This window comes from Tursiops truncatus, chromosome 4, assembly GCF_011762595.2.
Source record: "Tursiops truncatus isolate mTurTru1 chromosome 4, mTurTru1.mat.Y, whole genome shotgun sequence".
Lineage (NCBI taxonomy): Eukaryota > Metazoa > Chordata > Mammalia > Artiodactyla > Delphinidae > Tursiops > Tursiops truncatus.
In genome coordinates, this window is record NC_047037.1 from 25,674,258 (window position 1) to 25,698,567 (window position 24,310).

The 24,310-nt window shown below is 34.7% G+C and overlaps 1 protein-coding gene across 4 annotated transcripts in view; it reads right to left on the reverse strand.

Moving 5' to 3' along the window:
• RASA2 (RAS p21 protein activator 2) overlaps positions 1-24,310 on the reverse strand; it is a 117,904-nt gene that overhangs the window by 18,485 nt on the left and 75,109 nt on the right. For 2 of the 4 annotated variants that reach the window (XM_019934280.3, XM_073803753.1), the window contains 10 exons: positions 18,225-18,381; positions 17,681-17,829; positions 16,952-17,066; positions 16,450-16,524; positions 15,891-16,014; positions 13,459-13,565; positions 8,463-8,546; positions 7,956-8,033; positions 4,456-4,529; positions 3,795-3,904 (listed from right to left, as the gene is read on the reverse strand). In XM_019934280.3, coding sequence (XP_019789839.2) covers positions 3,795-3,904; positions 4,456-4,529; positions 7,956-8,033; positions 8,463-8,546; positions 13,459-13,565; positions 15,891-16,014; positions 16,450-16,524; positions 16,952-17,066; positions 17,681-17,829; positions 18,225-18,381 — 1,073 coding nt within the window. The remainder of the gene's footprint in view (positions 1-3,794; positions 3,905-4,455; positions 4,530-7,955; positions 8,034-8,462; positions 8,547-13,458; positions 13,566-15,890; positions 16,015-16,449; positions 16,525-16,951; positions 17,067-17,680; positions 17,830-18,224; positions 18,382-24,310) is intronic. The other 2 variants (XM_019934281.3, XM_073803752.1) reach the window with 2 other exon arrangements.

A 24,310-nucleotide genomic window follows, 5' to 3' on the forward strand; every position in this document is an offset into this window, starting at 1 on the left:
AAAACATGGTGTCCTCTGAAGAAAACCATTTATTAAAAATTAATAAATGCCTTAATGAAGGTAGTAAAAACATGGTCCTTACCACTGAGGATCTTAAAAAACTAGGGCAAGAGATAGATAAAAGTAATGACCACACAGTGTGACATAAGTTATCACTAATGTGCTAAAGAAACATAGTAAGAGAATACTCAACTGAGGTGGCCAGAAGCTTTATGAAAACGACTTCCATAAAGAGCTGACACTTGTTCTGAGGGTTAAAGGACAACAGATTACACAGGTAAAGAAGGAAAGAAAGGGATTTCTAGATAGAGCAAATGCAAAAGCATGAATGTAAAAGAGCACAACTCAAAGGAGCTTCAAGAGTTAGTCTGGCAAAGTGACATATGGAGAATGCAGAAGATGAGGCTGGATGAGATAGGAAGAGGCTGGAACATCAATAACTCATTTGATTCCAGCATACAACTAGGAGAACTTTTACTTGTAGAAGATGACCACGTTATAGTGTATCAATATAAAATCATAATCACACTCAGATCCATAAGAAACTGTCAAGGTAATCATGACTGATAGCTGACTGAATGCCCTACGATATTCATTTGCCACATGTTAATTTAGTGATATTGAAGATTAATTGCTTACTATTACTAAGTGGGCATCAAAATTTAATAACTTATTTGAGAAAAACCCTTAAAATTGAGAAAATTCTATTAATTACTTTTCCAGTAAACTGGAAAACTATTATTTGATTCTAAGTGGTAGAAATACTTGATTCAGAATACTAGTGTTCAGTAGGAGGAAAGAGTGAAAGACTCAATGATTTAAAGCTATGTTACAGAATATTTGGGAGGCGTTCTTTCAGACACCAAAGTCGTAAAGTGTAATAAGAGACTAATTACCTAGCAGTCATAGCTATGCAAAAAACTGCAAGGAAACAGGAAGTAAGCAAAACATTTGCTGAACAACCAAAGAGAGAATCCAAAGCCTATGGATTTTATTCACAGAGGAAAGTCCTGAAATCGTCAATCAAGGCCTTTTAATCTTATGTATAATTTTAACAAACACAGTACCTACATCTTCACTCATAGTATATTAGCAGTAAAAAATGGAAGTAGGGGATAAGAGGTGGGAGTGAGATGCTACATTATTGTACACTGACAGCACAAGAAATTTAAGGTGACAGCCTGAACACAGAGGGGATAATGAAAAACTGTATAAAGCAAACACAGGAACACAAAAAAGCACAGCAGTCCAAGGCATGTAGCTGGGAAGTAAACAGCTGCACACACCCATAAGCAGCCCAGAAAACATCACTAAATCAGAGTACTATATAATAATTAATATTATCAATGACAGCCCCAAGCCATCTAGAAAATGTTAACTTACGTTCAATGAACTCTTTTTTAGAAGGCAGGGAAGCATGTAATATATTTTGGAAAAATCCAACAAAATAGTTAAAAAAAAAAGCATGGATGCTTAAAACTGTAGGCTTTGGTAAATAATCTTGAAACTTCATATAACAAGCTGATTCCTCCAATGCCATTCCAACATGTTAAATTTCTTAAGGCCTGAAAATAATGTAACTTCTAATGTGTCTATTTTATACCTTAGAGCAGTCTAATCATTCTAGAGAATTTTATCCTCATAAGATCACTGGATAGAACAGAAGTTCTTGAGAACTGTGCATGGACTCTGGGACTATGAACTCCCTGAAATTATATGCAAGGTTTTGTGTCTATATTTGTTCATGAATTTTTCTAGAGGAAAAGGGTCCAAAGCTATCATCTGATTTCTAAAGTCTTAAGCCAAAGAAGACTTTAGAATGTTGATTTAGATTAGAAAATACTTCAAATGAGGAGAAAATAGCCAACTTATTCACAGAGGATAACTAACTTACCTTAAATTTTATTCCAGTGTACTGCTGATGTAAACATAATTAGCATATTATGCCAGCTATTTTAAAAATGGTGCTATATATGTGAGAGCATTTATATAGTATTCAACATAAACTGTAACTTCTAAAACATTAAAAATATGCTTAGCTTAAAGAATGCTGTCTGGAAGGGCAAGTATGTAGCTGACTGATCCTTAGTCATTGGAATATTTATATTCCACAACAAATTATCTAGGTGCCTAAAAATATAGTGCATTTGGCCTCTTATGTCTTACTAATATATTTGGACATATGTAGTCATTCTGGCTAAAGAGCCTCAGGAATTATGAAACAAAAAAATTTCTTTTCACTCTTCTAGAGTCTCCACTGAAGCACTCAGCTTAACTGAGTCTACATTCTCTTGAAAGTATCTTACGTCTGGTGTTTGTTTTTATCATTTCAGAATTTATACCAGAAGTTCTCTTAACAGATCTTTACCTAACAGATTTGTCAGATTAACCAAGACTCTCCATTTCCTCTGTAGAACTTACTGAATGATGCTCATGGGATGCTGAATGCTTGTGGCTGCTAGGGTACTAACTATTAAGCTTGTACCCTTCTGTTTCCATTGGTTAGGCTGTTTTGATTACCAAGTCCATTGTGTTTGTTCCCAGACCTATTTATGCCATTTTTCCATGGTGTAATTATAATTTACTTAAACATTATGTAAAGTGACAAAATAAGTGCCGCCTGCCAAGAGGCATATATTTATTTGAAAATCAGGCAAACACTCTGAAAAGCCTTTCAAAAAAGGAGACCAACACCCACACAAATAAAGTTGATTTATATGGGGGTGAGACAGCTGCAAAAACTTAGGGTGACTATCATGACACTCTAAAAGGATTCTATAATTTGACTACTTTTCAAGTATTTAAGCTCTAGCTTCACTTTAGAGAAATCAACCTGAAAACTGATGCATTAGGGTTATGTTTGCACAAGAAAGACAGAGGGGAAATCTAATCTATAGATCCATATTCAAAGAAAAGATCTTGGCTATCATAAGACTGCTAAACAAACATATAAATATTTAAGGTATGAATGCACCTTTTTGTTTGTTTTTAAGTGATTCTTGCTTTAACTGACCTTTCTGGTTAAGTGAACAGCTTTGGATCCTGATCACTCTGAACAGAAGGAATTTTACTGTATGTGACCTATGATCTAGATACTAAATTCTTGCTAAGGTATCAGAAACTAGTGGCCTTCTATGGATAATGCTTTACCCCCAAAGGAATAAACTTAAAAGGTAGAGATTTTAAGCATTATGTCAGTCCACTGAGGGACAAACTTTGCCTCTCCGAAGCCCTCAGATCACACTGTAGGAAGATGGCTCTCTGTACCCAAACAGATAGCCAATTTGTGCCTTTTCAGGGGGCAAATTACTAGAATTTTCATCTTGGAGTTAGCTTGGCAATAGTCTAGAATGAATCTTTTAACTGAATAGGAATCACAGCCTATGGTATGACTGTAGGAACTCTTGGCAAACCACTGAAACACTCTCATTTACTAGAAACTGATTCTTACCAATTTGACTCTGGAAGTTAAAATTCTGAGTTTTAAAATATCTAACTGTTGTTCCTTATAGATTGATTACAAAAACAGGGATTTACTAGGGATTTTTAGAAAACAGAGCATACTGTAGGAACACCACTTTTAGTAACACAAGACATTCAAAGGGAGAGAAAAGTGTAATTTACATGGTGTTACTCGTCAAATATTTATTATATTTTTAGTGTGTGTACATCACTGTGAGAAACCATGAACTACAGTAACATTAGTAAAAAGGTTCGCTAGTCACATTAAGCAGCAGAAAAAGAAATCTTCAGTGGGAATCAGGAAAAGCCCCACAATAGAGCATAAACACAACTACCTGGCTGCTTGTGGTAGGTGAGCTCTCTGCTTGTTAAGCAGAACCACCGTTTCTTGAAATTCTTTTTTCCAATCCGAGTTCTTCCCTGAGCTCTTTTATACATCTCACTGCCAAAACAACAGATGTAAACATTTAGCTACAAATATTAAAATAATTAATCCAAAACAAAGAATTATCCTTTAATTTTAAATGACATGAAGAGCTGTCAAAGACTATATTAAGTTTATGAAAATGTCTTTGCCATCTATAACTCCTGCATTTATTTTGGCCATACTAAGGGAATAAAGTCCTTAAATAATTTGATATTTACAACTGTACTATCCAGAACTAAAAAGGTCAAGTGAGTAATTTTCCCCTTTAGCTTCCAATGAAAACACTACTTTAAGACTGAATAATGCTGTTACTTTTTTCAGTACTACTCTACCACCCATAATCTCATTATATTTGCAAAACAACTATAGCACTGTATGGACAAGAAGTCATGCCCATCTGGCATAAAGTTTATAGGATAGTGAGGGTGACTTACCTGATTGATGTTACTTAGGCAGTTTTAGCACAGAACAAAGCCCAGATTTCCTCACTCCTGGACCCATGCTCTTTGCACTTACTTAATGTCTATACTGAAATATGACTTTAAAATCTAATTTCATTAAATTACCCTTCTTTCAGGTGCACAGGCTCACTGGTACCACTGGACACTTTAGTTTCAGTAGATGAAATTTCATCCAAGAACTAAATGGGGAAAGGGGCAAATATTACAACTTTGTGACAAGGTACATCATAAATTCAGTTTATCAATGTCACTGATAGATAATATCGTGAAGTTCTTCATTATTAAGGAATAAAGCAAAATACATATTTAATTGTAGAGGAAGTCCCTAATTTACATATGACAGGTATTCTAAAAGTTTAACGTTAAATTACTTAAAACCAAGGATATATGTCCCTGTAGAAATAATTCAACCCACAATTCCTTAACTGCAACTCTGAAATCTAAAAAGCTCTGAGTACAAAGAGTTTTTTGGTTTGCTTTTGATTTACAGTAAACTCATTTACAGTAACTTAACCTGAACTGGTGAAAGGCTACTTATAGCCTGTATTTATCCTACTTAGTGTGAATATTCACTAATGTGCTACACAAACATTACTGTGAGGCACACTGGGGGTATTTTATTATATAATATATAGCACATACCTATTATCTTTCAAAACTTTGAAAAACTGAATTCTGAAATACTTCCGTTCCCAAAGATTTCAGATACAGGATTGTGAACCTTTACTGTGGGTCAGGAATTGTCAAACTATAGCTCAGCAGGCCAAATTCAACCCGTTTTTGTAAGGCCCACAAGAACAGTTTTTAAATTTTTAAAGGGTTGTAAAAACGAAGAAAAATATGTGGCAGTCCCCTTATGCAGCCATCAAAGCCTAAAGTATTTACTCACTGGCCCTTTACAGAAGAGTTTGCTGACTTTCATCATATATAATTGACTTTAGCCCTGAGAGCTAGTATTTCAGTTATGACTAAAGTGTAACTGGGTTCTTTGGAATAGCCTGAAAATCTAATAACCATTTAGAAACTTCCCATGGAAAATGTGGGAATGTGGTGGCTCAAGAAAATCTGAAGTACCCAAATCTAGCAATGGCAAACTACCCAGTGAAAAGCATTTAAGCTTCAAGAATATGCTACCTCAACTGGTCAAGAGATTCCTGACATGTGGCCTTCTCTTCATGGGAGAGAGAAATTAGTAGTTCAGGAACAATTCCTGTTCTTAGAGAGGAATCCCATTTTGCTCCATAAAGGAACTATTTATTCGTTTAGTCCTTGTTTTTTCCTTTATACTTTTCTATGTTGTCCCGCTTAGGGTTTAAAACAAAAACAAAGTACATTCCAATAAGGATGACATTGAGGCACCAGTGAATAATCTAAAGTAGAGTTTGTGGGCACAGTCATTTTCTCCTAAGACTGGCTGTAGATTGCCCACCAGAACCTCCACTTGTGGGATTTTCCAGTGGAATGTTTACTTCTAGTTTGCTGGAAGAAATCTTGGTAACTGAAAGAACAAGAACAGAGTTTCTTTTGAATTATATATGGGTGACACAGAACAAGTATCCAAGGAAACTAAAGAAATGTCCTATTACATCTTCAGTTCTCACAGATCAACCATCCACTAATGGAGCGTGAAAGAGTTATTTAAATATTTCATTTCTTAATATTTGCCTGCGGGCACTAATTTTCTTATTTGATAAATATTTATTATTTATTTATGGTAATTATTAAATTTATTATTTATTTGTCATATTGTTAAGGAATATGAGGTAAATCCACTTATATAAGGTGAAAGAAAACATAATAATTAAGATGGACTACAGGCAGGGTAAATATAGGCCTCAATTTGCTCAGGGCCATCCTTGTCTACAACTTTGGTCCCCTCATAATCAAAGTACTCCTTTTCACCCTTGAAAACTTTGTGGTTTTGGACACTGAATTATATGGTCAGCCTGTTTACAGACCTATTCAGGTTATTTTTCCTAAACTTTGTGGAAATTGTATAGGATTCAGAATTATAAACTATTTTCTTCTGGAGCAGTGATCAATGTCACTAGTGAGAACACCACTAATTGAGAAATTGGGTTTCATAAGCTTTTGTACTTTCTAGCACTGCACATATCTAGACTAGTAAATAATAAAGAAAATTCATATATTAGGGCAAAATATCCTATGTAAATGTGAGACAGGAGATGTACTACAGTGATAGTGCATGAGAATGTGAGTGGGTGACTCAGAGCAGATCAGGAACAGACTAAACTCCTGGCACCCTTAAATACTTTCTCCACTGACATTACCAACTATACACATTCTGATTGTATCAGGAAAAAGAAATCAGATGCTGCCACAGCCTAGGTCATAAGAAATGGAAAAACAACCCCAAAACAAAAGAACATCATAATCTTGCCAACAAAAGTCTGCCTACACTGTCCCACAAACTGTTTCAACAATGTCCTGAGAATAAAAGGGCAGCTTTTTCTTTGCCTATTCTTTTGAGAGACTTTCTCCTCAAAAACATTCAATGGTTGCTTAAAAAAATTTTTTTTTGGTTGAACTTGCGCTATTATTCAAGACGAAAAAAATCCAACTGGCTTTAATTTTTTAAATGATCACTTTCATTTACGAGTCCCTGTAAGAAATTTAAAAGCACACATAAAAAACTACAAACAAAATATACTCCTGGCAGTCACCTGTGAATCATGCTACAGAAATTGAATGCAATCTTTAAAATCTAACCATGCTAATTTAGATTCATTAAGTTAGAATTGTGATAAATAAGATACAGTAATTTCTTCAAGCTAAGTTTAGATGTACTTCAAAATAACTTTTCTTTACAAATTTTTAGGGTTTTATAACAATGCTACATTTTGTTTGGGGTGATTCAGAACTAAAGACTCAAGAAATTAAAAATCTTCCCAAAACATTCTCTACTTCTAAGTATAGCAACTTTTGTTTGTTGCAGCTCTTTTGTTATGACCTCATATACTATAGACTTCTGTACGCTTTAAATTAAAGTAACTTTCCTCAGGTTACTAACCACAAGCCTATATTGTTTATAAGATATTCAATAATTCATATATTTTCTCCAACGGCAATTAAGTGCCTACTATACATCAGGTACCATTAAGTCTTTCCCCCTAGACCAGAGGTTCTTAATCAGAGGCAATTTTGTTCCTCAGGGGACTTTTGGCAAGGTTTAGAGACAGTTTTAGTTGTAAAAACTGGGAACATGCTTCTGGCATCTAATAGTAGAGGCCAGGGCTGCTGTACATTTTACAATGGACAAAAATGTCCCTCATAGTCAAGAATTGCCCAACCAAATTGTCAACAGTGCTGCTGTTAAGAAATATCAACTCTAGATATTTGTTATTTGTGTTACTAAGACACTGGCAATAATAGCTGTTGCTAAAACTCATTTAGGTATTTTTCACAGCTGAAAAATCCATAGTTCTGTATGGGAGGAGAAATATACTAAAAGACAGCCTTTTCATGTTTGATGGACAGGTTAAACATTTTTTTTAAACTGGGGATTGATTCCTAGGAACAATATAAAATGTTATTTGCCTAATGCTATATAAGAAGTTAATATTTCCAGAGTAAAACAATCATACCTTTTTAACTGCCATAATATATCCTTCTTCTTGAAACATTTTGAAAAATTCACACATGAATGTTTCTTTGAAACTTGACTAAGAAAAAAACACATGGAATTTATATATGTTAAGTAGAGAACTAAGAATATAATTGACTAGTTTTAAATTTAGGATTAGGGCCTAAAGGGATTCAATCGTATATTTTAAGAGAGTTACGGGGCTTGGAGCTGAAGATTTCTCTCAACAGCTGCTGGATGATTATGGCACAAAAAGATAAACAAAAGCCTTTTGCATCTGTTAACTAGACTCTCTCTCCCATCTTAGACACATTAGTTTAAATGAAACTGTCTTCTGTAAGGGTGACTAAGACACAACATCTAAAAGACAACTATCGCCATCTATACATATATGTTTTTGGTTCTGCTTTGTTTTTAATTTGAAAGGGAGTAAAGTGAGGGAGAAGGGATCACAGGGTACAACAACATTTAGAAGTGTGAATACAGAGCAAAAGATGTAAAGACTTACCTTGCTTTTGGACAGACTCCCCCAGCTTCCCAAAGTTTGAATGGTTTTTGAGATGAGAGTTAATGTTCTAACTGTCTGTGGATCCTAAAGAATGTAGAAAAGACACAAAAAGTCTTGTTAGGTTTTCAAGAAATAGAATTTGTGTAAAAAGTAGAATAGAGTGAACGGGCTACTTTGCTCTGAAACAGTGACTCAAAAATGTTCGTTCAAACCAGCTAAAATCTAGCTAAGGACTGGCACAATTCACTGAACTAAGGAATTAAGAGACTAAAGAAGCCACATGTAATTGACAGTTCCTCTCAAAGTAATTATATCTAATGACATGTTATACTTTCCTTTGAAAGCCATAATTTAATCAATATTAATTTTGGGGGGGTGGGTACAGTATGGCAGATCGGATTACCTAAAAAATTGTATTCACTTTTGGAATGTCAATGGCATCTACCTTTTTCTACCATATGACTTAAAATGGAAGTTTCCAAATTTCTGTATTCAACCCACTTGTAAGCATATTCAATACTTTTATGGTTTCTGCAATCAATTCTTTTCACCATGGAAGCAAAGACCTAAATTCAACTTAGGAAATAAGAAGTCACTTAGTTCATGTAGGATCTTAGCAGAAGGTAACTATTTGAGTCTATTATCCAGGCCTATCTACCAGAAAGAAATAAATATAAATAAAGTTGACTAAACAGTGCTCCCTAATGAATCCTTGCTGCTTCCTTTTTTTTTAATTGAGGTATAATTTACATACAATAAAATGAACAGATTTTAAATGTATATAGTCTGATGAGTTTCCACCAATCCATCCATTTGTATAACCAATTCCCTTATCACTACATAAAACATCTTTTTTGTTTTGGAGATTCAAATACCCATAATCTGCCATCAAAAGGTATGTTCAAGGGTTTCCCTGGTGGCGCAGTGGTTAAGAATCCGCCTGCCAATGCAGGAGACACGGGTTCGAGTCCTGGTCCGGGAAGATCCCATATGCCACGGAACAACTAAGTCCGTGCGCCTCAACTACTGAGCCTGTGCTCTAGAGCCCATGTGCCACAACTACTGAAACGCGCGTGCCTAGAGCCCGTGCTCCGCAACAGGAGAAGCCACCGCAATGAGAAGCCTGTGCACTGCAGCGAAAAGTAGCCCCCGCTCGCCACAACTAGAGAAAGTCCGCGCGCAGCAATGAAGACCCAATGCAGCCCAAAATAAATAAATATTTTTTTTAAAAAAGAGATTAAAAAGAATCAAAATAAAATTAAATTAAAATTAAAAAAGACATGTTCAAGAAAATTTAGATACAGAAATGCTTTAGTTTAGTGTTTGGTTGACATTCCTTAATATTTTAGTATCCCCACACTGAAAATAGGCAGTGACTGTGAAGGTGAAGAGATGACCAGGATGTAAGGCAATTCTGGAAAAGAAGGAATATCTGAGATATGATCATTACGATATACTCGTGAAACAGTTACACACCTTAATTAAGGTTATTCAGAAATATTTTAGCTACAACATCCAGAAAATATTTTAGCTACAATATCTATAAAAGGTCCCTCCAATTCTCTGCCTTTGAAGAATATAAAATTCTTAACAATGTGCTAACAACCTGAATTTGAACTGAATTTCATCAAGACTTCCCTGTTGAAATTTGGTTTTGAAATCAATGTTTTAGCTCATTATTTTCCTGAACTGAAAAAAGTGAGCAAACCATATTTTACATAATTTCTGCATGTCAGAGGTTTGTTTACACCAACATGGCCCTCACTACTATTTGACAATCGTATCATTTAGCTACTGCTGATCCCCTAGTGTACTCTACAAAGAAGCCGTTCTAAATTTTCACCCTGCTATTATCTGCCATCATAATTTTTCATAGATGCCCAGGACCTTAGTCATCTGGCACCTAGTACACAGACTAGCACCAGCATATAGTAGATGCTGTATTACATTTATTAAATTGAACTGAAACGTTGACTCTGTCACCCCAAAACAACATATCCTATCCTTTTCTCCTTATATTAAGTTGAACCATGTGAAATTGCTGTTGACTATTTTTGATCTACAAAAAAACCAAAACGAAATAATTTCATAGGATTCACCATAATACTTCAAAGGAGAAACTGTTCTTTCCCCCAGCAAGTTTATTCTATCACTTTTTCTTTTAAAGACACTCTTTCTGAATCATCCAGTACATTGATACATTAGTAAGGCCCCTTCTGTCTTTAATTTCTCCCTTTCTGTTGGTCTCTTCTCCTCTATTTAAACCATACATAGCTTTTCCCATTTTTGGAAAAGACATCATTTGATGAGCTCTCTCTCTGAGCTACCATCTTTCACCTATCAAACATTTACTGAGGGCTTCCCTGGTGGCGCAGTGGTTGAGAGTCCGCCTGCCGATGCAGGGGACACGGGTTCGTGCCCCGGTCTGGGAAGATCCCACATGCCGCGGAGCGGCTGGGCCCATGAGCCGTGGCCGCTGAGCCTGCACGTCCGGAGCCTGTGCTCCGCAATGGGCGAGGCCACAACAGTGAGAGGCCCGCGTACCGCAAAAAAAAAAAAAAAAAAAAAAAAATTTACTGAGCACCTACTTGTTCTAGAAATTGTGCCATGTGCTTGCGATACACAAATTTGAAAAAGATCCCGCCCTTGCTGTTAAGGTATTGACAGTCCACATGCAGAGACAATAAACAGATGATTATAGAACAGTATGACAAGTGCCATGACAGAGGAAGCCCCAGGGTGCTACAGGCACATATGAGAGAGGAGCCTAACCCAGACTGAAGGGTTAGAGAAGTCTGCCTTGGCTGAGTCTTGGAAGGAGCTATCAGTGAGAGACTAGGGGATAGGATGAGAAGGAAAGTTCAATCTTTCTTCTTTACTATGAAACTTCTCAAAAGAATGGTCTACCACGTCAATGTTACTATAACCCATATTTTAAAATTAGTGTTTTTCAAAAGAAGTATTTATTCATGTGTATATGTACACACACATGTACATACTTGAATTTGCCCGTGTCTTTTAGCAGCAGGGCGAGCTCACTTTTGATATATTTCCTAGGTAAAACTGCATTCACCTACTTATTCCTTAATCTTCTGCAATTGGATTTTCTTCTTTTCTACTCTACTAATATTCTCAAAATCCAAAGAACTTATAAATGTAAAATCTAACAACCTTTAACTGGTTGTCCTCCTCAACCACTCTGTAACTTTCAATAATAGTCTTGACAATGTCATCGCCCTCAGGTCACTGGGATCATTCCTTGCTCTCAATTTCTATAGTATGGATTGTCTATACTCCTTACTTGGTACTAATCAGGTGCTAGTTTTAGATTTATGTATGTAGTTTTAGATTATGTGTCTTATATATTTGCCTTATTTCCCCAGTTAGAATGAAAGGCTCACTTAAAAGCAAACAGTAAAGTTATATGACAGTTTGAAGCAATCCTTCTGACATACTGATTGGAAAGTGACTTCAAATACAGAGTCTGTGGTTAGAAGGACTTTACTGTAACATCTGTTACAGGGATATGCAAATTCAAGTCTGAATATAAGGCAGGGTCACAAGCTCAGAGGTAGGAGTTCTGTTTATGTCCAGAATGTCATCAAGCTTTTGCTGCCCCACAGTTCTGTACAGCTTCAGTAATATAGCCACAGAAAGGACAGCCCTGTGAACAAAAGGCACTGGCCCAATCCTCCGCTGTAGCTGCTCAGAGACCATTTGTTCTTTGACAAGAAAGTGTGTGTTGCTGCCACAGCAGCATGGTTTTACTCAGTTCTCAAAGTTAAGTAAGTGGCCAATGTGTAGCTGTCAAGAGAAGCAGTGGCTGCAGAGCCCAGTTTAACTCCAAAACCTGTGGGTCTTCCCTACACTGTATTAGCGAGTTACCTAAGGGCAGGGAGTGTCTCTTCCTCATCACTGCATCTCCAGTGCTGAGCACAGCATCTGATACACTGTAGGTGCTCAAACACCTGACTGCCTAAGAGGCAGGAAGGAACAGGGGTAAGCTTACAGCCTGGGAAGACTGAGTGGGTCAGTCAGTGAACTTTCTTAATCCAGTTCAAATTGAGTGAGATCAAATCATAATTTATTAGTTGTGTGACCTTGGAGAAGTTCTTGAATTGTGGTTTTCTTATCTATAAATAAAGATGAGAATAGAATTTACCTCACAGGGTTACTGGGAGGACTAAGTAAGTTAGAACATATAAAGTACTTAGAAGAAGGCCTAGTACAAAGCAAGGACTAAATAAATGTTGGCTTTTATTATTATTATTTGTTATAAAAATCAGCAACAAAAACAATTAGATAAGATTATAAAATGTTTGGAACATAAAAGGTTAAAGAATTAGCAATAATACACTGTAGGAGAAGGAAAAAGAAACAGCAAAAATAAGGAATTTTAAAATGTTAAGAAACACGTAAATCTATGCAGTGCAGATTCAGATTTAAGTAACTAAATACGACTTCAGAACAGAAAGATTATATGCCTTAAGTTTTAAATCTCATATATTTATATCATCATCTCAGGTGAATAAAAAGTAAAAATATGGAGATACCAAACAAATTACATTCCAATGAAAGTTTCTACACCTTTCAGAAATGAGCCTCTTCAAATTTCTGTGAGATTTAAAGATATCTGCAAGATCAAACTAAACCTATAACTAATGAAAGAAAAAAAGACATCCCTGTATTATGGAAATTTATAAACATACAGAATAGCAGAGGGAAAAGATGATGAATCTTCTTTGTACCCATCACCAAGCTGCAGTTATTACCAACACAGTATTATTATTCATGTGCATATCTTTTAACAATAACAAAAAAATAGAATTTTCCACCTTCTCTGAAAGAATCAAATGGCTAAGAAAAATGCCCAGTAAATTTAAGTATCCGTTATAAGAAAACATAGCCAAGTGAAATTTGCCTGTTATTTTATCTTTTCTTATTTTAATAAAAATAAATTAAAATGGAATAAAGCTTTGAGAAGAACAACACTTACTGGATGATGAGGTCGCAAATGAAAAGTATGAGGTGATACTACCGCTACAGCAAAGAAACGAAGAAACACAAAGCTGCTCACTGCAGAATACTGAACATGAGGGTCATCTGCAGGAAAAAAATGGTGAAATGTCATGCACAAAAACACTGAATTAAAAAACAAAGATGACCAGGTAAAAAATATTGGAAAAACATGGAAATTAAATAGGAGATAAATATAATTTGTATAGTAAGAACTGAGTTGATGAAATGATAGTAATGGTTATGAGTAAATTAAAGGAAAAAAATCCTATGACTAAAAAAAAATCTGAAAGAAATAATATAATAAAGAAAGTGAAAAACAAAGCTGCTAGGTTGTCAGAAATATTTTAATTTGGAAAAATACCTCTTTCCTCATCTGCAAGAAGAGACTCCTGAAATTACAACAACAAAAATAAAAGTAGTATCTAGCACTACCTAGTGGTAATACTGAATCCCCTAAGACTAAGATAGGCGATTGTCTTCAGTTTTAGGATACTGTTTCAATTTTCCCTCAAAAATCTTGACAATATCAAAGGTTATGTAATATAAACAATTAGACAGAAATCTTTACTTTAAAAAAGCTACCAATATTCCCTATAAAAATGCAGATGAACTGAAGACAACTTGTGGCTTTGATCATTCAGCTACAGCTTTTGTTGCTGACTGGAGTCAACACAATGCAACAATCAATCAGATGGTAAAGAAGCAGGTGAGGGAAACAATGTCTGCATTTGGTCTGAGTTTTAACTCTTCTAAGTCACTCAGCAGGTGGTCACCCACAAGTCATTTAATGTGTAGTTCTTTAATAATACTTGCTTCCCATGACTGCCTCCCCACTCCCCACCCATATTCCCAGGGCAGTAAGAACAAATGAGAAAACAATGAAAATACTTTTTGAGAATAGAACTATCACTACTGGAGTCTACTGAGAATATCTAAGGCCAACAAAAAGATAGTTAAGGAAATATGTTTGCATTTATTAAAAGATCATAGGATGTGTTTTAGATTATTCACATAAACAAGAATTAAACAGCTAATGCATACTGAAGGCCAAATTCACTGGGTAGTGTAGAGTACGCTGATTAGTAGCATGCTTTGGAGTGGGCCGGGCCCAGGTGTGAGACCCTGCTTGCCTGCTGGCCATGTCACGGACCTTGGGCAAATTACTTGACTTCCCTAAACCTCAGTTTCATCAACTACTGAAGGGGAGCAGTACCTATCTCATGTGGTGTTGTGTAGGTGAGAGAGTGGAGATAATTCAGGCTAGCACTGTGCCTGTTCACTAAGTCCTCCTCAATGTGGTTATTATGATCTAACACACTATTTAAAAATATAATTTCAGTCAGCATTTCATCTTTCCATACTTTAATGTCTCTGCTCCCCTTATTTTCATTACAAAGTCTAGATTTAGTATGCTTATTTCAAGTTAACTGTTTATATTTTTACTATAATTAGCAAAGACATCTAGGGCTGAATTTATCTACATGTTAGTTGGACAACTCAACCCCACTTTAGCTTTGGGTAATTTAGTGGAGCAGCAGATAACTGCACACACCTGTGTGCACATAACACACTTAAAAAATATGATAAAATAGCAAAATCTCTTCAGATGGTTACAGAAATAAACTTACAGTTTCACACGGCTGGATAAGACTGATAATTTAAGCAGCTGCCTTACCTCCTTACCCTCCCCCCCATTACAGGCAGATCTGGAAAGACAGCCATAGTAAGTTTATTTACTTATCAGAGATGCATATAATTAGAATAATTCCAAGTGTTGAGAATCAGAGATAGCAACTGTTAATTTAATTGAAATGTTTCTAAGCAAAGCCTTGACACAGGTGTTCTTGCAAAATTAAAGCATGCCAGATATTGATATGTTACCTCAAAATTCTATGTATATTGCAACAGAGATGTTTCTAATGTCTAAAACCGTTTCTGCAAAAACCTCTCATCACTAAGACCTTAGCATTCTCAAACTGTCAAATCTAGTCAGTTGTACAGAACTTAAAAATTCTCACTATTTTGAATGCATGCAAGTGGAAAAGGTAGTTGGTACAAATAACAAAGCTGTTTTTGTTTATCATATCTAACAGTCTTGTAAGCAGCTGGTATAAATACTTATATACTGTTATGGTTCTAAATTTATGCCTTTCTTAAAATTAGTGTTGATTTTGATTTGCTTGTATAAAGTTGCTATTATATTGAAATAAGCAAGAGTATTCTGTTTTGAGATTACAAGAAAATTAAATCAGATGTTTCATTAAAATGCTAGAACTATTTTGAAAAATGAAAGAAGACTATATACTTAACAAACCATAAACACATTCACATAAACTAAATAGATAATAAATCTACAGAAAAATCAAGTATAGAAAAAAAAGGAGTATTTTAGTAAAACAAGGCACTTACTAGGAAATCTTTGAGTGGCCATTTGCCTTAGAGAATAAAAGATATCACACATTACAGTGGGGCAACTCATACTTGATTTTACAATTGTACTGAATAACTTGTCTACATAGTAGCGCAGATTCTCCTGTAGGATTTAAAAAGGTAAACATTAAGATTTTGACTTTTATACATCTTCAACAGCCTTTATGGAAAAAAATGCAGCGAAAATGAGATATATTAGGCAGTCACCATCTAGTATTCTAAAACTTTGCTTCCCTTCTCTAAACGCACTCAGCTAAAGGACAATTGCATCCTGAACTCATTTAATGAATTAGATTTAGACTAGTTAGATATAAGAGGTGAATGTATGGAATAAAATTCATAAGAAGCAGCAGAGAATAAAATGATCCAAAGAGAAATGAGGGAAGTAACATTCTAAAAACTAGACATAGGAAATGCTGCTAATAGTATAGGCATTATGCAAATAAAAAGCACTGCTTCCCTCCAAATAACATAAGTGAGAGACAGGTATACCATTAAGACCAATTTTAATGCAGTTATAAAGACAGAGAAGACTTACCTTATTATTTTCTACATTATCTCCCTCTTTCAATTTAATAGGATCAATTTCACAGGATTTTGAGGATTCACATATCTGGAAAATAGATTAATTCTTCATCTAATGCTCTTTTCTAAATAATTTGGCAAAATGAAAATAACTATTATTTTTCTGATCATACAATTATAAAAATTAAAACTGTAACAAAGTTTAACCCCCCATCCAGAGATAATGTATACAATATGCCTAAAGAACTGTATCAAAAAACATTTCTCATATATTTGAAACTCCAGCTAAAATAAACCCTATAACAAAGAAATAATTATGTAGAGTATACTACAATGTGCCCTTCAAGTAAAAATCCATTGATGGAAAAGTAAATCATTTATTTTACTTCTAAAGTGTTCACCTGTGTTCTTTCAGTAATGTGTGAATGGATATATCATCCCCATCAGTAGATAACTTGATGAAAGAGATGCTATAATAAGGACAAACTATTAGTATCAGAGGTTATATTCTGTACCTCATCTAGAATAGGTTTTAATGTTACTTTCAGGTAGTGCCTTCCCACTATTTTCATCATCTCATCCAGACATCGGGTAGCCAAGGAATTTCCTCTAAAAATTGTGTTTGCATCTCTGAAATACAAATAGAAATAAGGTGAAACCAAGTGTAATAAACAAAGGCTGTAAAATCAATAATGAGGTATTTGACTTTGGTCATATATACAATTTTAGTAATTTTTACCAACCTGCTACAATTAGGATTTTCAAACTTACCAAAAACAAAAAAATAAGTTAGCAAAAAAAAGTAACCTATATTTGAACTACAAAAGTAGTGTGTGTCTAAAACAAGTGTTAGACTATGACAGGAACAGGAAGCCATCTGATTGCTTTTAATGTCACACATGGGCATATAAGGGTGCTACATAATGGATAAGGAGGAAAAAACCCTTCTGTCCTGGTGTTTTATTTGTGACATGTGACTCATTACAATAAAGAAGCAAAGATTAGTAACAGGAAATTTTAACAATGAGTGAAAAAAATCTTTTAATTGTTAACTTTACTGTTGGTGGATACTGCTTGCTAACTTAAAGAACTGCCTCTTATTACTTGCTAAGCAGTTCTTTTAAGACCTCTATACAGAAAGAGGCTGGTCAATACAAAAGAACTGAGATTACAAAAACAATTTGGCAAATTAAGGTCCAATTTCAACAGCACGTAATTAACATTTAATAAAATATAACTCTTACTGTGTATCTTTCAAGTCTAATTCAGCTACTGCAGTGGCAAAAGGAACAAGTTTATCATGGTGGAGCAGCAGTCGTACAAGGGGCAAAACAGCATCATTTTTATCTCGACATATTTCACCCAAAATGTAAGCAGATGAGGCAGATATCGGCTAGAATATAGAAAGGTAGAAAACAAGCACAAAATCAAAGAAGCATGATTAAATATTCAATCATTAGCCTTTAAAAAGTAATTCAAATATGTTCATTAATGATAACTGTTGTATAGAATAATATTTAATTTTCTAGATTTTTATCAGAGATGAAATTTGGAGCAGATATTGGTATACAGTACTCTGGTTCAGAATATATATATATTTTTATATATATATACACATACATACAGAGTGTGTGTGTGTGTGTGTATACATATATATATACACACACACACACACACACACGTATATATAGTTTTAATAAAACTTGATACTCTGAAATCTTTTCCTCATAATTTACAGAATTATTCTAGCCTTTCCATATTAAGTAACACACAAGATTTTTAAAGTACCTGAACATCTGGTGATTTTAGCAGCAAAGTTTTCAAAGGACCATAGTACTCTGAAGGAAGCACATAGTCTTCTGTATAACATATATTTAATCGAAGGGATCCCAGGTCATCAGTTTTAGATGACTTGTTTCCATTGTCTCTTGGTTGTAGCAAGTACCTAAAGTAAAAATAGAATCAATTCTATGCAATGGTAATGGGCCTCAAAGTTGGTGAGGTAAACAAACAGCTAAGCTATCAAAAAACTAAATCCAAAAAGTCAACTTAATATATAATGTTAGGATAATTCATTAAATAGCACAGTATTAATTTTCAGAGGCTTAATAGTGGCTGTCTATTGAACTAGAAAGCTAAAAATAGATTTTAATCCAGGAAAAAAAAGTACAGATAATACAAAAATCAAGATCTCAAAAGGACTGAATAAGAGTCTGATTAGCTTGCAGGTTAGGAAAAAAATAATAAAAAATGAAACACAAAATCCAACATATTATCAAAAATAACTCTTTACCAACTAAATTTAAGAAAGACACATTTGGTTGAAATAGATAAGACATACTACAAGAAGGTATAAGTGATCTCATTTTAAAGTAAATCCTACATTGTAAAAATTTGAACTTATTTTTTAAAAGTGATTGAAGGTTTATAAATGATTTTTATATTATTAAAGAATTAACAGTGCAAATATACTGAAAATGTTTTTATTTGCAAACATCAGGTTTACATGAATTTTTCCAGGTAAGTAAAAGGCAAAAAATATATATGTAAAAAATAGAGGCAGCTTTAAATATTCCAAGGAAAGAGAAGTGTTTAAAAATCAAGAGAAGTTTGTAGGACCAAAACCAGAAATCTAAGTTATTTTTAAAGACTTTCTGTCATGGAAATTTAAAAATACATACAAAAGTAAAAAGAGTAGCATACTGAACTCCCATGTACCATCACCTAACTTCAATAATTATCAACTCAAGGTTATTCTTGTTTTAGCCGTCTCTCTACTCACTCCTCCCATCCCACTCCTGCATTATTTTAAAACAATTTCCAGGTGTTTTATAATTTCATCTATAAATATTTAAGTATATATAACTATAAATATATATATAAACTTTTAAAAATCATTACTATCCAGTCAGTATGCAAATTCTCCCAAACTTAAACAGTTTTCTATGTTCTATTCAAATCCAAGTTTTATAGATTGTAATTGGTTGATAGCTTAAGTTTCTTTTAACCTATAGATACCCTCTAACCACTAAGAAATCAGGTAATTTATCTATACAATTTTCCAGACTTGGGACTGTGTTAACTCTATCTCCATGATGTCATTTAACATGTTCTTTTGTCTCCTCTGTATTTCCTATAGTATTGTAGATAGATCTAGGGGCTTGGTTAGATTCAGATTTCATATTCTGGCAAGAACATTTCATTTAGAGTGTTGTGTAGTCCCACCAAGAGGCACTAATGTCTGACTGTTTTCTCTTTTTGTGATATTAGCAATCACTGATGGCCACTGCTGAGAGTCATTAATCTGCACAGGTTGCAAAATGATAACTATGATTCTATCATCCCTCCTTCACTCATTAGCTAGAATGCTTTTTAGAAAGGAGTCAGTAGTTCTGATATTTACTTTTGATGTCTTCCCCTAACAGACTAACTTGTTTAAAAATAGAAGAGAGGGGGTTTTAATAGAATTCTAGCTTTCAGAAAGATATGATAAAGATATAAAAGAGAACTAGAGAATTAACCAAGAAAAATTTAAAAGATGAAGGAATGGTAATGTAAGGAGAAGAAATTATACAGAAATTATATCACTACCCACAAAACAGGAATTCTTGTCTCAGAAGACCAACCTTCAGAACTTCTAGTCTCTGATTTGAGAAATAATGATTTAAAGAATTTGCCTATGGAAATAATTGGAAATAAGCCTATTAGCAAAAATGACTCTGAAGTGCCTCTAAGGGAAGTCTAGCTGGCTGATCCCCAAGCATCCTGATGTGGGCATCACTTTGGTCAATTTTCAACAATGCAGTGTATGTTCTGTAGCTTTGCAGACCCAGATACCTAGTTTTAACAGCACATCTCAAAGTGAACCTGAATTGCAATGATTGAGCACAGAGACTAATATATTTAAAACAGAAGGCCAATTACTAAATTTATGAAAAGAAATACGGTTGACCCTTGAACAACATGGGTTTGAACTTCACGGTTCCTGGAAGTAATCCCCCATGGATACCGAGGAAAGACTGTACAACAGTCAAATGGCAAAGAGACCCACACTTTTTTGTGACTAATACATTTTATTATGGAAATGTTAATTCACAAAAGTAGGGAGAAGAGTGATAATATTAGTAAGCAACACCCTCACCATCACCCCCATGCACTTATCACTTGGCTTCAACAATTATCACTATTTCCCATAGTGTTTCATCTACATCGCCTACTTCAACTAATACCTTTTTTTACCTGTTAATACAATTGTTTATGTTTGATCAATACATTTTTTACCTATTGGTAAGCTATTTGGAAAGCCAAATTATTTAGCAGAAGGTGCTGTGGTGAGTACAGAGACACAACACAGAGATCTAAGGAAATCTTAAGAATCTCTCAGCTAAGACAATTTTGCCAAGGAAAGAACAATACTTCTAGAACAGAATCCCCTTACCGCTTGACTGTGCTTGAATGGGCAGCAGCCACCCATGTTGGCCTCTTTGGGATACATTTTTATTCTGCCCCTTCTAGTTTAACTCATGTTTTCCGTATATGGAAGGATAAAATTACTTGTGTTACAGTTAAAACCCAGCCTCCCAGGGACTGTGCCTACCCATCCTAAACAGTGTCCTCATACTCTAGTCAGGTTACAGACTCTGTTTTGGTTTGTTCTATAGAAATTATACTCAGAGGGCATCTCTAATTCCCTTATCTCCGAATTACTGGGGGAAGGAATATGCTTTATCCCTCTGGTACTCTCATAAAACTACAAAATATCCGCAAAATAGGTCTATAGTCCTAACATGGCACATTCTTTGCAGAGGGATTAGGGCAGTGTTATGCCAGTTATTCGTTTTTATGCATACACTGTTCTAGGATGCTCAGGAACTCCAGAAGGGCTTGCTCCTGCCACTCTTTTTAAACCTGTCTCCTTAGGTTTCTTTGGCAGGATAAGAAATTCCTATGGACAAAATACTTCACCCATGTCTACTTGAACAAAATACAGAATTTCAAAATTGCCCTACCCATTCCTTGAAAAGATCATTTTTTTAAATGAGAAGGGAACGCTCACTCAATTTTCTTTTTAATAATATTTTATAAGCAAGGGACACTCAAATCTTTGCTGACAGCTTAAAACAGAGAATATTTTTGAGTTTTAAACATATTCAAAAATATTTATGCCAAAGTACAAATTTATTATTTTACATTGGTTAAGAGCAAAAACTTTGGAGTCAAAGAGTTTGGTCCAAATCACAGCTGTATGACCTTGGGAAAACTGCTCAATCTCTCTGTGCTTGTTTCCTCACCTCTTAAATAAGGGGTAATAATAGTATCTAACTGATTTAATCCCTAAGGAGGTTATGTAAGTAAAGCACTTAGAATAGTGCCTTGTACACAGTAAATGTTATTTATAAAACATTTATATACATATAACTGTTACCACTTAAAATATATTAAATAGCTTTTCTAGTAAACGGCCTGAGGTAACCTCTAAAAATGGTTTGTTATTCACTTGACCCAGAAAACCACAAAAAATCAGGCAAATCAAGAGGTTCAAATCTTCGTGTTCACTTTAAGAACACTCGTGAAACTGCCCAGGCCATTAAGTGTATGCATATCTGAAAAGCCACCAAGTATCTGAAGGATGTCACCTTACAGAAGCAATGTGTGCCATTCCATCATTACAATGGTGGAGTTGGTAGGTGTGCCCCAGGCCAAACAGTGGGGCTGGACACAGGGTCGGAGGCCCAAAAAGAGTGCTGAATTTTTACTGCACATGCTCAAAAATGCAGAGAGTAATACTGAACTTAAGGGCTTAGATGTAGATTCTCTGGTCATTGAGCACATCCAGGTGAACAAAGCCCCCAAGATACGGCACAGGACTTACAGAGCTCATGGTCGGATCAACCCATACATGAGCTCTCCCTGCCACACTGAGATAATCCTCACAGAAAAAGAACAGATTGTTCCTAAACCAGAAGAGTTGCCCAGAAGAAAAAGATATCCCAGAAGAAACTGAAGAAACAAAAACTTATGGCCCAGGAATAAATGCTGCAAAAAAATAAATGCAAGTAAAAGTTAAACATATATATGTAAAATAACTATACATAATGTCATTATTTATATAATTATGTACATGTAATTTATTATTTTAAAACACTGTTACAAAAATCTCAATTTAAACAATCTAAAGGAGCCCTGGTGAATTAAGCAATCTTGTATGAATTAGAGCTAAAAAGAAAAACCTCAAGATTTGTTAAGTAGAGGATATCTGGTGTGTCTGAGGTCTAGGGATACAAAAAAAAAAAAAAAAAACAAAAACCTCAAGTATATTTTCTTCAGTTTTTGAATGAAGTGTTTCAGTTTGAAAGAATAAGGAACAGGAAACAAAAAGAAGTTATCAACTGAAAGTGGCACTCAGTTGCTCACATGTATTTTTTTCATTCATAGTTAGACAAAAAAGCAATCCTAATGTTCTCAAGAGTCAGCAGTTTTGACAGCCCCTTAACAGAAGAAAAATCAGCATTTGAAAAATTTTAACAAGGTCTGTATAATTAAAATTGAGGTAGGCAGGCAAAAACTACAATTATTTGTGTATAATGCTGACTAATCTGGAAAATAACTGTTCAGAGGCACCTTTACTAATACTTAAATGTTATTTCTGGTTCCAGAAAGATAATCATTATCAACAGATTTTTACTAAAGATAGGAGATTAAAGATAGGTGCCAAAATTAGCAAACTACAAAAACAACTCATCTTAAAGTAAATATTAATCTAGTTTTAAATTTGTATAAAGTGCTTATATTGAAAAAAACTCCAACCATGTGTTTTATTTACTTCTTGAATCTTACTTTCAAAATTTTAAATTATAACATGAAAGGATGTTTGCATCTATTTTCTTAATGTTCATTTTGGATCATTTAGGAGGAAATTACTGTGCCAATGTGTACAATCACACAAGGGCTTTGCACATGTTAAGTTCTCTGATACTGATGTAACTGGTGAAATGAGACTGAACTAGATGATCACTAAGGTTCTCTTTATTTATACCATTACAAAACAGTGGAATACTGGTACCAAAAAAAAAAAAGATGCAGAAATTCTATATGTACTGATGTGGAATAATGGCGATGACAGCAGCAATAACTATAATGATGAGAGCCTGAGTTATACCCATGGTATACCCACTTGTAACTTACTTTACATGAAACCAATTCATCCTCTAACAACTTTGGGAGGCAGGTACTGTTTGTACTATCCCCATTTGATAGCCAAAGAAAGCAAAGGCATGCAGGTGGAACAACTTGTCCAAGGCCACCCAGGTAGTTAATGACAGAGTTGGGATTTCAACCAACGCAATTTCGTTCTGGAGTCCACACTCTTAACCACTATAAACAGTCAGCAAATACTTACTGAAGTTCTACTAAATTGAAAGTGAAAAAAAGTAAGGTACAGAATATGATACAGTATGTGTCCATTAAGGACCTAATTAAACTCAAAAACTTTTGCATAGCAGAGGAAACCATAAACAAAATGAAAAGACAACCCACAGAATGGGAGAAAGTATTTGCAAACGATGAGACTGACAAAGGATTAGTCTCTGAAATTTACAAACAGCACATGCAGCTCAATATCAAAAAAAAATAACACAATCAAAAAATGGGCAGAAGACCTAACCAGACATTTCTCCAAAGAAGACATATGGATGGCCAAGAGGCACATGAAAAGATGCTCAACATCACTAATTCTTAGAGAAATCCAAATCGAAACTACAAGTTATCACCTCACACCAGTGAGAATGGCCATCATCAAAAAATCTACAAACAATAAATGCTGGAGAGGGTGGAGAAAGGGAACCCTCCTACACTGTTGGTGGGAATGTAAACTG